At 34.9% G+C, this 14,880-nt stretch overlaps 1 protein-coding gene across 4 annotated transcripts in view; it reads right to left on the reverse strand.

Moving 5' to 3' along the window:
• CBLB (Cbl proto-oncogene B) overlaps positions 1-14,880 on the reverse strand; it is a 211,760-nt gene that overhangs the window by 49,813 nt on the left and 147,067 nt on the right. For all 4 annotated transcript variants that reach the window (XM_060640125.3, XM_060640124.3, XM_060640127.3 and 1 more), the window contains 2 exons: positions 6,277-6,462; positions 4,336-4,704 (listed from right to left, as the gene is read on the reverse strand). In XM_060640125.3, coding sequence (XP_060496108.1) covers positions 4,336-4,704; positions 6,277-6,462 — 555 coding nt within the window. The remainder of the gene's footprint in view (positions 1-4,335; positions 4,705-6,276; positions 6,463-14,880) is intronic.

Consider the following 14,880-nt stretch of genomic DNA (forward strand, 5'->3'; position numbering starts at 1 on the left):
GTGTCACTTCATGTACAGGGTGTCCATTTTATGAATTCCCTTAAGGTAGGTATTCCACAGGTACACTTAATTCTAATGTAAACATTTGGTGCTTATTTGGGTTTCTTTAAAATGGGAAGATGATATTTAATTTGAAGTATTACCTCTAATGAAAATAAGTCTAAAGGATAGTTGCTCCTATTTCACACAAGAATGCATTTGCTTACAATTAATTGGGGAGACTGATGGGTTATGTGAAGGTACATCAACTTCCAGATATCTAGATCCCCATGCCCTTTATTCCCATGATAAAATGTTCTAAAAACTGCATACTAGGTAATAGGTATGGAGGGCGAGGATACATTGTAACATTTACCATTCTCATTAAAAACAGGAGGAAAAGAAATCCTATTTTAAACAAGGAGATTATATTCTACCTTTGGCTGAAGGCCAGTGCTGGAAAAACACATTAAAAACTGTTTTTAAAAAAAAAAAAAAAAAAAAAAAAAAAGGTGGAGGGCACCTGGGTGACTCAGTCAGTTAAGTGTCCAACTTTTGGCTCAGGTCATGATCTCGCAGTTCATGGGATCGAGCCCTGCATCAGGCTCTGTGCTGACAGCTCAGAGCCTGGAGCCTGCTTCGGATTCTGTGTCTCCCTCTCTCTCTGACCTTCCCCTGCTTGTACTCTCTCTCTCTCTCTATCAAAAATAAATTACATGAAAACAAATTAAAAAAAAACACCAACAAAACAACTGTTTTTCTTCCTTGTATGTCACGGGTGTTCTCTTCCTCCAAGCCCTCTCCTGCCCTGCCCTCACCCACACAAACCCAGCACGCATACACTCTCTTGCTTCTATCATCAGCTTCAGTACTGTACTAACTTAACAATCAAGTGCTTACCAAGTGCTCATTAGGAATTATGCTAAATAAAATGAGAGGAGAGAGAGACAGAGATGATGGTTTTAGTTTTAAATTTATAAAAAAGAAAGGACAACTATTTTGAATGAGGATGTCGAGTGTTACAACTTATACTGCTACTTCGTGTCTAGTTGTTACTTTTGGTTTTATTCCAGACCTGAGGTGTATGAAGATTTAGATATTTGGAGAGTGATTATTTTCCCAAGATACTAGGTACTATTATTCTTCCACTTCATAAAGTAAGAAAAATAAGAGAGACAAAGCAAGAAACAGACTCTTAACTAAAGAGAACAAACTGATGGTTACCAGAGGGGAGGGGGGTGGAGGGGATGGGGGAAAGACATGATGGGGACTAAGGAGTGCACTTGTAGCGATGAGCACCAGCTGGTGCATGGAAGTGTTGAATCACTATATTGTACACCTGAAGCTAATATTACACTGTATTAACACTATACTGGAATTTAAAATTAAAAAAAAATAAATACTTTTTTATGTTCTAAACAAATCTATTCATTACAAAAAAAGGTAAGAAAAATAAGTGGACTTGGGACAAAGGTGTAGGAAGTTGTTTGCATCCACAAAGCCAGCAAATTCTAGAGCAGGAAGTAAAATTCAGTTCTGATTCCAGAGCCTGGTTGATCTGTATTGATAAGATTTTTAGTAATGTTGAAATGCAGCTATCGGGTTTGCTTTATCCTTATCATTTTCCTTCTGCCTGAAGGGGCCGAACAGTTCCTCTGCTACAAAACATTGTTAAATTTGAAAGGGAAGAGAACACTGGGATTCTGGTCATCCTTGAACATCAGAAGGGTCTCGCACAAAGAACACACTTAGAAATGTGAAATTAAGTCAGTTTGGATGGAGGACATGCAAAGATTAACAAGGTGAGAAAAGTCCAAGGCAGGATCAAAGAAACTGAGAAGCACAAGTCCCAGGATGGACTCAGTCTTCTGTCAGATGTTAGTTAGTTGAAGCCAGCCTCTTACTCCTCCGAAGTGAAAAGAGAGGAGTGAGGCTTTTTCTACTTTATGTAAATAATGATGTACCTTGCAGTCTACTGAAGTTCCTTTGTAAAGACAATAAAAGAGAAAAAGAGGAGACATCTAGTTCATAGCATTTATTACATTAACTACATATAAATCCTTCTTTATAATCCACCTTAGAAGTTGAACAACTAGACTGAAGTCATAAATCTTATAAGTCTCATTTTGGTTAAAACTTCATGTCTAGGGGCGCCTGGGTGGCTCAGTCGGTTAAGCAGCCGACTTCGGCTCAGGTCATGATCTTGCAGTCCGTGAGTTCGAGCCCCGCGTCGGGCTCTGTGCTGACAGCTCAGAGCCTGGAGCCTGTTTCAGATTCTGTGTCTCCCTCTGTCTGACCCTCCCCTGTTCATACTCTGTCTCTCCCTGTCTCAAAAATAACTAAAACGTTAAAAAAAAAAATTAAAAAAAAAACATGTCTAGTTGTTGTAACATGAAATTAGCTTAGAGAGTATAAGCACTGCATTAGTAATACACACAACATATGAGATTAGACCTTAAAGAATCTTAATGAGGGTTATTTAGCCAGAACTAAACAAGATTAAAATCCAGCTTTCTGTAAGAGATATTTTGCAATTTACTCAATGTTTTCTGGGACAGTAACATGTATCAATGATCAGGACATGAAAGTTCGGATAGAAAACATTTAAAGGAATCTTCATAACTGAAGTCACTATTAATATTTCATACCTATAATTAATAAACTAAAATTTCATACCTATAGCCTAAGAAATTATAACCTCAATTTAAAAAATGGTAACCTTCCATACAAAATTAACATCCAGTGTTCTAGGGCTTAGAAGGACAGGTTTATATTCGTGCTAAAACTGTATAACATATTATGTAAAATAACCCTGAAATAAGAGATCTTCACTGAATTGGCTAAGATAATTATAAGTATTTCCACAATCCATTCAAGAAATAAATTGTAATATGTTGCTGAGATATAACCATTCAATTCACATCAGAGCCTGTTCTGACACTTCTCAAGACAAGCATGATCATGTATGAATGAAAAGTAATAGAGGTTGAAAGGAAAAAGAAATTATGCAAAAAACCTAAAAAACAAAAAATGAAAAAAACCAGCCGGTCCCTCCAATCCACATTCCAGGTTGTGGAATTCCAGGTTGTGGAAATATACATTTGAGCTTGATAAGCATTCCATTTTCAGAGAACATTACTAAAAATGCTTTTGTAAGTACTTTTTCTTCCATTTACATGTTTAGATAACCTTCAATGAAACTTTTAGAGATCTTCATATCTAAGACAGATGAGAGACTGAACTCACCAAGGTGAGTCACTGGCAGAGTCATGGCAAACCCCCCCCCCCCCCCCCCTTCCCCTTTCTTCTGAATGCCACACTAGACATTGGAGTCTTCCTATCCTGGAGACCCTAGAATATCACTGAGGTTAAATATTACCATATGAACTTTCCATTATCACCCAACGATGACACACAAACACGTGTGTGCACACACATGCATGCACCACACAGAGGCTGAATGTGTGTCGTACTTCACACTTTTTGTTCTTGAATATATGGTTAACTCACCAACTGCAAACTGTTATTTTGAAGGAATTGATTACTGTCCTAAAACAACAAAGGTCAATAGAGAGGAATCAATTTAATATTAGTCTTCAAAAGAGGCAAAGCCTCCTTCAGCTGAGGGAAGATGGCAAGCATCTGATCTCACAGCCAAAAATACCATGGAGGGAGGCAAACACCAGAAACTATCAAGAATACCAAGAATTCTAAACTCATTGATTTCTGCTGCTGCCTCTCTGGTTCCCTGTACACTTAAATTTTTTCTGGGTATTTAAATGACAGTGGTGATATCTTTCAAGCTAGAGCTCAATATGTGTGACAGCCTTTCAGTTTTATGGATAAAGAACCTGCTTTGTGAGAGTGATTGGAAGTGGTGTTTTTACGTAAGGGAGAAGTTCATTTTACCTGGATGCATAAGGCATCTGTCCTTGGCAACCATTCCAATGACTGATTTACGACACGCTATAATTATTCAACTGTTTTTCAGATTAGATAGAACCAGGACAGCTTAAAAAAAACAATAGTGCCGATTCTCCCACCAACAAGTTATTAATAGGAAAAAGTTTTGGCAGATGAAATAAGAGGAGGTGAAATAAATCTTTGGCAAAGTGTCTAGTCTCTTCACATTAAAATTAAATCATTACTCTGAACCTTCTTCCTGACTTCTTTTAAGTTCAAGTTTTAATGAGCTCCTGATTATTTATAACTTGGAGATAATTAAAGACCTTCAGGGAAGTGCCACACCAGGCAAAAATCCCCCAAAAACAAAAAACCATTGCCCCACCTTTCACACTACCTCCTATCAGAAGAGTTTGAGCAGCCTGGTTAGCTTCTGCTTTGCTTATTTCTTACCTTGGCTCCTTCTAAAGGCAAATCATGGCGTCTGTGTTTCCGCATAAGCACGGGGTCAGAGCCCACTCTACTGTGTCTTCCATTCACATTTGAACTTGCTGTGATTCCAGGCTTTGGAGAGCCATCCCCTAAGAGTCGACATCCCACCACCGACTGATTACTCCCAAACACCTCCCGAGGGCACCAGGCTTCAAGAGGCATTGGCTGGTCTCTAGAAGGCACACTTTCCACGTGATGGAAGTGACGACTCAGTCTATTGTCAGGTGGGATTGGGGGAGGTCTCTCAGGTGGAGGCGGAGGAGGATCTCGTAAGGGAGGAGGAGGTGCGGGGAGTGGTTTATCTTGCTTTCTCACCATGCAAGGAGAAGACTGAAGAGATACAATAGAAAAATAAATAAGTTAGAAGTTGTACTATTGATGCAGGGAAACATGATTTCTGGACTCGTCTACCATTGCCTTTGTTTTCTAAGCCAGAATGAAGTTTTATTAGATTTCTGTGTCATCTTTTAATGTTTCTTTTTATCATCAATTAATGACATTTTTAAAAATTAATGAAAATCTTGTGTAAATATATCTCATTAGAACTTTTTTTTTGTAGAAGATGAATACATAAACTCAAATGTTAAGGACTATAAACACTACACAGGAAAAAGTAGCAGGGCATCAAAATTATATGATGATTTTGACTGGTTGACAGTAAAATAATATTTAGTCGTTTATTTATTTACACTTTTACACAATTTAGGAGACATAAAAAAAACTATCAAAGTTGTTGTTTTACTTTTTCAAAGAGCAACTTGATTTGTAATATCTCTGAGGGACTGAAAGTATAGGTTCTGCCATTTTTGTGTTTCCACTGCAACATAAAGCAACTAGTAAGGGGAAAACTTGCTCTGATCTTGTCTTTTATAGTTATTACCAGAAGAGTGGAAAATCACAAGTAATAGAGCAGCATTATTTATAAAACTTACTTGGATTTTTATGGATCCTTAAAATGGAAAAATATTGGTCTAATTCTTATATGGAAATATGAACATATATGCACTTGAATTGAATCTATGTGCTTTTTATGATTTTATTTTTATTTACATGGTTCATCTGATGAATGATTTTGTGTTTTTATGGTTAGAAAATCGTACAGAAAAAGGGAATGTGTTTACATAGTTCTATGTTTACACCATTCTGACTAAACACCATCCAAAAAAGTCTTAATCTGATCTTAAAACCTAAAAATCTTAATGTGATCTTAATTGTAACTGAGATCAAACACTACTAAAATGTCGTGCTTCTGACTCATTTTAGACTCTAAAGCATATTACCAAGTGGAATTAAGTTTTTAAATCGTATATTTGATAAAGCAAAATATGCCATAATCAAATTTGGAAAAAGAATTCCACAAAACTAAAATAAACTGCGGGCTTAGATTTACACAGTTAGAATTATATCTTTAATATTAAGGAGTAATGTAATTACTTTGCAAATACTGTAATTCTTTGCAATTAATTCCTTCAGGTGAAGGTGAGTCACCCTGAAACACATATCTTAAAGCCCTTATGCAAATATACCCCCATCACATTTTTCTTGTCAGGACACTATGAAAATGAGTGTCAAATATCATTCAATAAAAGCATGCAATTTATTTTAATACATATAATGATTTTTCAAAGTCCATTTTACAGAATAACTATACTGACTCTCCTCTGCATTTTTACAAATCAGGGAACTATTACAGACATATACTCTCTCTGAGTAATTGTGCAACTTTTATAGTAATAAAGCAAAAAGAGGACAGTGGGCTCACCACAAACAAAATGAGGAACATGTCAGAGTTCTACATCAACAATTGAGAGCCCAAGAAATACAAGTAATGGAATTCAAAGGAACCTGAGCAATCAATAATTGTCACTTACATTCTGTGTGTTTCTAATAAAATCAGTTTACCTTTGGTGAACCAGTGGGGCTGCCACAGGGAGACCGAACTATGCCTTTCTGAATTAAGTCCAGGCGAGGAGGCACTGGTGGCAGGCTTAGATGTGGGATCTGGAGAGGATCTGGATGCGGCTTTCTTCTCTGTGCAAGGGGAGAGGATCCTGGTGATGTAACTGGTGAATTCTGCCTGTCAGTGCACTAGAATAGAGAAGGACAAAGATCATGTGATATGATGTGTAAAGTGTATACCTTTCAGTTCTTAACGAAGACCTTTGATTTTGAGAAGGTGTCTGCCATTGAACATCTGTTAAAATAAACTCCGTTTACTCTGATTAATAGATGGAAAGCGCTCACATTGTCCCTCAAGGGCAATATTACGTAAAGAATAAATGGATAAGTTTCTCCTGCATATTACAGAAAGGGTCTAGGAAAAAAGAAGAGCAAAAGCATAGTTTAAAACTATGCAATCAAATACAACAATCAAATGCAAACATCTCCGGCAAAAGCCCATCCACAGTTTATGAGGAAACCAGAAATACACAATGCAGTGATGCACATTGCTCTTGGTTTCTGTACTATGGAATTTTCTTAAATCTTCAATTTACAGTATATGCTAGAACTTAGAAGTCATCTTGTTCCATATAAAATATGTATCCAGAGCATACTTTCCTACAAACCAATTAAATCAGGCAGAGTTTCAAAAATAAAAATGTGTATTTAAAATAAAAACAGCCTAATTGTTTTTTCCTGTAGGACTTCACATGGAAAAGAAAGCCTCAAGTTTTTATTTGCTACAACAGGTTTCTACTTTGTCTGGCAGATAAAATGGCATCAAAAAGCCAGTAAGATGTGCTTTGATAAACCCTTTTTATTTTGTAATTTATCTTTTAATGTGACATAACTTGATTGCAATTTGGTATAAAAATCATACTAACGGGGCGCCTGGGTGGCGCAGTCGGTTAAGCGTCCGACTTCAGCCAGGTCACGATCTCGCGGTCCGTGAGTTCGAGCCCCGCGTCAGGCTCTGGGCTGATGGCTCGGAGCCTGGAGCCTGTTTCCGATTCTGTGCCTCCCTCTCTCTCAGCCCCTCCCCCGTTCGTGCTCTGTCTCTCTCTATCCCAAAAATAAAATAAAAAAACGTTGAAAAAAAAAAATCATACTAACTAATCAAATAGCTTTACCAAGGTAAACAATACTGTCATGAAATATCAGGCAGTTTCCTTTTCAAGGCTAAGCTACTAGCTCTTTGGAGATCTAGGCTTGATTTTTACACCTACTATACTTTGATAGTCATCTATTTCCTAATGCTATTATTTTTAGGGTTTTAAGCTGTTGTTAACCCATTTTTCCTCTATCAGTCATTTTTATAAGAGCAGTCAATGTCAACAATTGATGATTTAATTCAAACTGCGGCAATAGTGAGACAGATTCAGCCATTCTGTCTTTATCTGACAGGGGATGATAGATTTTTGTTCAAAACCACACTTAGGTACATTGTGTAAGGCTTTTGCTAATGAACTAAAATAGGGGTTTATCTGGTGTTTTTCTCATGATTACACTCAGGTTATGGGGATTTTGAAGGAAGACCACGAAGGTCAACAAATATTTTAACAGCATCATATCAAGGGTCCACGCTATCAATATGATTCATCACTGTTGATGCTGACCTTGATTACCTGGTTAAGGTACTGTCTGTCAAGGTTTCTTCACTGTAAAGTTACTCCCTTTTTCTCCCCCTGTCCATACTGTACTCTCTGCAAGGAAGTCACTGTGCACAGACCACACTTAAAGGAGTGGGAAGTTACAGTCCCCATTGTAAAGACTTTTTAGATAAATTTGAGTGGCTACAAAAGCTTCTAGACCATACCTCAGATATGCCTGAATATTGTCATGACATTGCTAAACTGCTAATTCTTTGCTTCTTTCTGTCAAGGGTGCCAAGTAACTAAAATAGGTCAATAAATTTACCCATAATTTTACATGACAATTTTAAGAACCTTTCTTTCTTTTTAGTAATTTCATGATTCTTTTTTATATGTCTTACCCTATGATGAAGCAAAAAAGTAAAAAATCTTAACTGCCACTAAAATTAGGAGAGAAAAAGTAGAAACTCTGTAGTCACAATAAACTGATTCTAATGCAGCCATCGATTCTTAACAAAATAAAAATTCTATGCAAAAAGCCATGGAAGTCTCAGATGGTCAGGAATTTGAACCTTCTGGATTAAAAACAATCCAGAAATGATCATACACAGAACAAAAAGAATTCCTGATGTAAACTATGCACATCACAACATCATAGTATTTTGAGTTAGGAAATGTCACAGGACCTCTAATTCTCCACAATTCCCATTAGGATAAATTACATTCTCTGAGAATTAGCAAAACCATTACCTGATAAAAATGCTTTGTTGCTCTGGTTATTATCCTTTACAAAAAAGACTCAAGAAGCAAAACTATCAACAGTTCCTATCCCAAACTACATACACAGACACATGCACATACACATACACACACAAACACACACAGGGAGAAAGAATATTAATGCATAGCACTTTATCCATTTAGTTGTTTGCAGGGAAATTTTTCAGTGCTAGGTGCACACATAGCAGACTGCTTATGAATAAAACCTCTGCTCCTCTGAGCACTTTTCTTTCACAACTATCTTCCTGCTTCCCTCAATACCTGAAAAAGAGAATTCTGATACAGGCAACAACCCACCATCACTATTGGACCTTGACTTCTGCTTTAATTACTAAATTTAAGCAGTTACCAAATTCCTAATATGTTTAAATAAAGGGATGGATTTGATGTGTGGTGAGTGAACTGTTAGATATAGAAAGGGTATACTAAAAATCCTCAGGACAGACATTCATACCAAGTGCAGCAATAACCTTGAACCTTAGATATCTCCAGATAAGCACATTCTCAACAGCTTTGTGAATGTAAGTGGAAGCAGACCTTGTCTAAGCACAATTCATACTGTACTCTCAAGGTGATGATATACTGTCTTCCTGAAAAACTAATTCATTCTGAAGCATTACAGTATCTGTAAGTTGGCTTAGTTAGAAGAATTTTATGGAAGATGTATTTGTATATGAAGAAACAAAAAATATTTCATCTTTGTGATTATGTGGACTACATTCGCTATAACTCATTTATTTTCCTGAGTTCCCCTGAATTATATTAAAATCCCCTTGTAAGAGAAGATAATTAATAATGCCCTTTAGATAATCATGCATTACTCTTTGCTGAACCTTTTGCTATCTCTATGAACAAATCTGTAATTAAGAGATTTGCATTAAAACTAAAACTTTGCATTAACTTTTGTGGCTGGTAAAATTTCACGCTAACGGTGAACATTTGTAAACATTCTAAGTAGACATTTTTAGTAGATGGTTACATAAATGGCCCCTTTTAATTTATTTGAATAACCATCATTTTTCTTTTCTTCCTATTTGATAGTCTGAGGAGAAAAGATACCTAACACAATGTTTCACACCTCAGCCCATAATTAAATTCTTAGATGAGACATTAAAAATTCATGACATCAAGTGATTAATGCAATGTAAAGAATAGAAAGTGGGTCCTTTTTGCCTGTCTGACAATAAAGAGAAGCACAGATTAGATTGATTTAATGTGGACCCCAAATTATTTCTCCTTTAACTACACCTCTATTTCTATATAATATTTGAATATTTAATGGTCTTTTAAAGGACTTTGATTCTACAGTATCAGAATTTCCCCTTGTATAGGTAGGAACAACAAATGCCTCTAGAGCTGAGCTGTGACAAAGGCATATGGTCAGTCATATTTAGTCTACAGATCAATATTATTTTCCAAATAGATTCTACAATCGGACATTCCCCTCAGCTCTTCCTCCTATCTTCTTCTACAGATCTAATCCCCATCCCAAGATCACTCAGGCCATATATCTTCCTCTTCTGATGTGTGATAAAGGGAGTTATTGGGGAAAACAACAACAACATACAACAAACCTGAACTTACTCTCTGGGTAGGATTTAAATTCTAAATCTATGAACTATGCAAACTTAGCCACCTCTTACTGATTTGCTCAGCATTCCTCATAATCACTACAATCTCCATTCTGTATAGAAATGCAGATTTAATACATGTACATAAAACCTCAAGTAGAAGAGTAGGAAAACATTTATTTAATCCTGAATAATAACAGTTAAGTATTTTGTTGCTAGGGAATTGGAATATGTGAATTTCAGATGTGGCTACCACTCAAACTAAAGTTCTAAAGTCAACTGATTATTAAAAGAAATAACCACATAATTAAAAAATAACCATATAATTAAACATATAATCCGACTTCCTACACATATATTTTCCATATATAATATGTGAATTTCAGCTAGAACTTTAAAATGTCATATAGTCTTGTACAAATCACCCACTTGTTAATATTGTTACCTGTAGATTAAAAAATAAGGTTAAATCTATTTTGTGGAGACTTTATGGGATAATAAAATTAAATGAAATATGAAATAAAAGCTGCTACAAAACATTTAATTTTTATTTGGACGATACAGTTAGGAGTATTGACTCTTTGATACAGAGGTGATAGAATGCAATCTATTACATCTTCAAAAGTCCAAAGTTTGCTCATCTTCACTACCGAGAGATAATTCTACTAGAGATATTTTTAAACCAAAGTTTCCCCACCTTTATTTCTTATTTTGTCCTAGACAGTGCTAGATAGTTCTCACTACCAGGTCTAAACAAATTCAAGTATCCAAACAAATAATTAGACTAAAGTCTTACAATACGTTCAGACGTCAAAACTGTCATTTGGATTATTTATAGTTATTAATTTTGACCATTAGCACAAAATTCTAGAATGTAATAAATTTTTATTTTTTGCCTCTTGATCTGGAGAACACGGTAACTATAGAAATAAATAATAAGAGAAAAAGTAGTAAATTCTAGAATTTAACATAAATTTTTTTCATCTTGATCTGGAGAACGTGTCAAATACAGAAATAAATAATAAGAGAAAAGGTAGTACAAAGTAGGTTTAAAAGTTTAGGGTCACACATGTTGTCCGACTGTTCACCATAATAAATAAGTTTTACTGATTTTGGTGCTCATCTCTTTATATCTTTACAATTGTATTTTCACCATTCCACTTTTTTTCTCATTATAAAGAACACAATTTCACCGCATAAAATTGGGAATTATAGGAAAATATATAGAGGTTTTGAAAACATGTACACAGAGCCATTGGTGATGTTTCCTAATCACATACACAATTTTTAATCTACTCTATGCTGGATGACAGTGTTATACCGAAGGAATTTTAGTGGCCACTAAACATTCTTCATGAATGTAATTTTAAAGGGTGAATTATATGGATATACCAACATTTACATAACTATTTCCTGCCATGAACACTTGGGCTATTCTCAAATTTTTTCTACTATAAAGTAATAACATAAAAAGGTCTTTCATGATATACATTTTAATTTTTTTGTAGATCATTTAGTTAAAAAAACCTTTTTATTTAGTATAGTTGACATACTTTTTTAATTTTTAAGGGAAGAATCACAGAATGTTAAAAAAATTTTTTTTAACGTTTATTTTTGAGAGAGAGAGAGAGAGAGAGAGAGAGTGAGCGAGCAGGGGAGAGGCAGAGAGAAAGGGAGACACAGAATCTGAAGCAGGCTCCAGGCTCTGAGCTGTCAGCACAGAGCCCCACGCAGGGCTCGAACCCATGGACCACAAGATCATGACCTGACCCAAAGTCAGATGCTTAACCAACTGAGCCACCCAGGTGCTCCTAGCATGTTTTGAGTGTAAGATAATAGGGTTATAACTAAACTCGGTAAAAGTTTATGAATATGCATAATATCTTTTGCTGCCCAGAGAGTAAAATCAATTTATTTTTCTACCATTTATGTGTGATGGTTACCACTGCACAAACCTCAAAAGCATAAAGTATGTTTAGTTCTGAATTTTTTGTTTACTTTGATAGTTGGCATTTTAGTGGCACATGTTAATGTTTCAATTTGAACTGCTTTAATAATTAGAAAAAACTGCAATATTTTTGCCATGTGTATTTCTTCTTTGGGTTACAGTCTTTGTATGTTCTTTGTGTCATTATCTATTATATTCTTTTATGTACCCCTCATTGATTAGAATGACTTCTTTATATATTAGGATTGTGATTAGTTCTATGTTACAGTTGTTGTAAATACTTTTTTCCCCAGTTTATTTTCTAATTATTTTATGATAGAGACTTTACCTCTGTTCTTCTGGTTTTAATCTCCTAACGAATAAGTAAAATCTAGTTAGTATAATAAGGGGGCATATTAATCAAGGGATTCTTTAAAGGATCATGTCCATCCTGCCACTGCCTTAAATGGAGTCCTTTCTTTGTCACCCCTTCATTTTTATCTGTCTACCGTATTAAGTTAGAAATGGAAAGCTATGGAAAAATTAACGAGTAACGAGGATGTGGACATGGAATTAATTGTACAGAATTTATGCACCATATAAAACAACCATTTACATAAATACAACTGCAAGAGATGGGACGATGGAACCATATTTTCACATCACAGAATGGCTGATTCATAGAGTTTCATTCCTTTATCTTGCTTTTGGGTAATTCTCACCGTTTTCTACTATTACACTTGCTTTTAGAACTTTAGAATAAATTCTCTTTTTTCATTTCAGCTCTTTTCAAAATATAAAAGCTGAACACCTTAATTCCTGCCTGTATTACCATCATACCAGTATATTCGTCTAACAATTTCTCCTCAGTTCTTTAATATTGGTAGGTGATGAGTATGTCTTTAACAAATTGGAATCCTGGTGCTCCACAAATTTGAAGACCACATCTGATTCCTTTATGTCTACATGCTTATCAATTTTTCCTAGCCCTTTGCTTCCTTGAAATGAACAAATGCTATTCTTTATTTTTCTGACAAAATTTACAGAATTCTTTAGTACTTAGAAAAGGATGCTAATGATCACCACAATGAATAGGGGAATCCAAATTTGCAATTTTAACAGAAATTCCTGAGAGAAAAGGCCTGAGAAGTAAAGTAGTCAAAAGCCCATCTCAGCATGCTCAGCAATTACCAATAATAATCGGGGACTCATTCTATTTTAGTCACTCTTCATTTTATCCACACCTTTTAAAGAGCGATTTTATAAAACCTTTAATAAGATCCATTATTATGGAAATGGCAAAACATTGGTAAGAAACTTCAAACCCAGCCAGGCTATTATTAAAAACAGGACAAGAGAAAACCTCTCCAATTACTATTAAGATGAGAGTACTGACAATCCCAGAGATAATCAAAGTCAATTTTATAATATTTCTAACAAGATTTTTACTTAATGAATTTTCATATCTGAACAAGGTAGATACATGTATTATAAAGATGATGAGAAGGACTCTTAGAAGGTCAACATTTTTCTCTAAATGCATGAAAATTAATGAAGGACACTGATAAACCTTTTATCATTAAAATATAATATCATAAGGATATTTTCCTTGCTGCTAACTATCCTCTTGGTTCTTTTCTCATATTAATTTGTGAACATACAATCTCAAGTCTTTTAAATAATAGCCTATGCAGAACATTATTCAGAAGGTATCTATTAAAAAACACTTATCACACACACATACACACCCATAAGTAATTATGACTCATGGTGTCTATTTTGGAATACCTGTACCATTGTTTCCTTTTAGATAATAAACAAAACTTGTTTGAGAAATATGATATAAAAGCAATATAATCATGCCCTGTTTATCCACAGTCACACTTCCAGAAGCTTTAATCTGTAGGAAACTAGGGAGAAACTGAGAGTAAAAAAGAAAAGCCCTCCCAATTTGATCTACAGATTTAATGCAATTCCAATCAAAATCTCAGCAAGTCATTTTGTTCATATTGAACTATTCTGAAGTTTATACTGAGACAAAAGACCACAAATAAACCCACATGATATTGAAGAAGAACAAAGTTGGAGTGACTTTAAACACTTACTATAAAACTATAGTAATCAAGACTGTGGAACTGTCAAAAGAATAGCCAAATACTTCAGTGGACCATAATCAAGAGCCCAGAAATAGACCCACATAAAAACAGTTAACTAATCTGTGACAAACGAACAAAGATAATACAATGGAGCAAACACAGCCTTTTCAACACACGGTGCTGAATCAAATGGACACCCACGTGCAAAAATTAAAAAAAAATTTGGACACAGATCTTGTACCTTTACAACAATTAAAATGGATCACAAATCTCAACATAAAATGCAAAATTGTAAAACCCTTAGAAGATAAATAGGAGAAATATAGATGAGCTTTGGTTTGGTAACCACTTTCCAGATACAACACTAAAGGCATGATTCAAGAGAGATAATTGATAAGCTGGACATCATTAAAATTAAAATTAAAATTTCTGCTCTGGAAAAGAAACTATCAGGAGAATAAAAAGACAACTAGAAACTAGAGGACAATATTTGGAAAAGACACATCTGTAAAGGACTGTTGCCCGAAATATACAAAAAAAAAAAAAAAAAAAAAAACCCTCTTAAAACCCAACAATAAGAAAATAATTGGATTAAAAAT

The sequence above is a fragment of the Panthera onca genome, chromosome C2 (assembly GCF_046562875.1).
Source record: "Panthera onca isolate mPanOnc1 chromosome C2, mPanOnc1 haplotype 2, whole genome shotgun sequence".
In the NCBI taxonomy this organism is placed as follows: Eukaryota; Metazoa; Chordata; class Mammalia; order Carnivora; family Felidae; genus Panthera; species Panthera onca.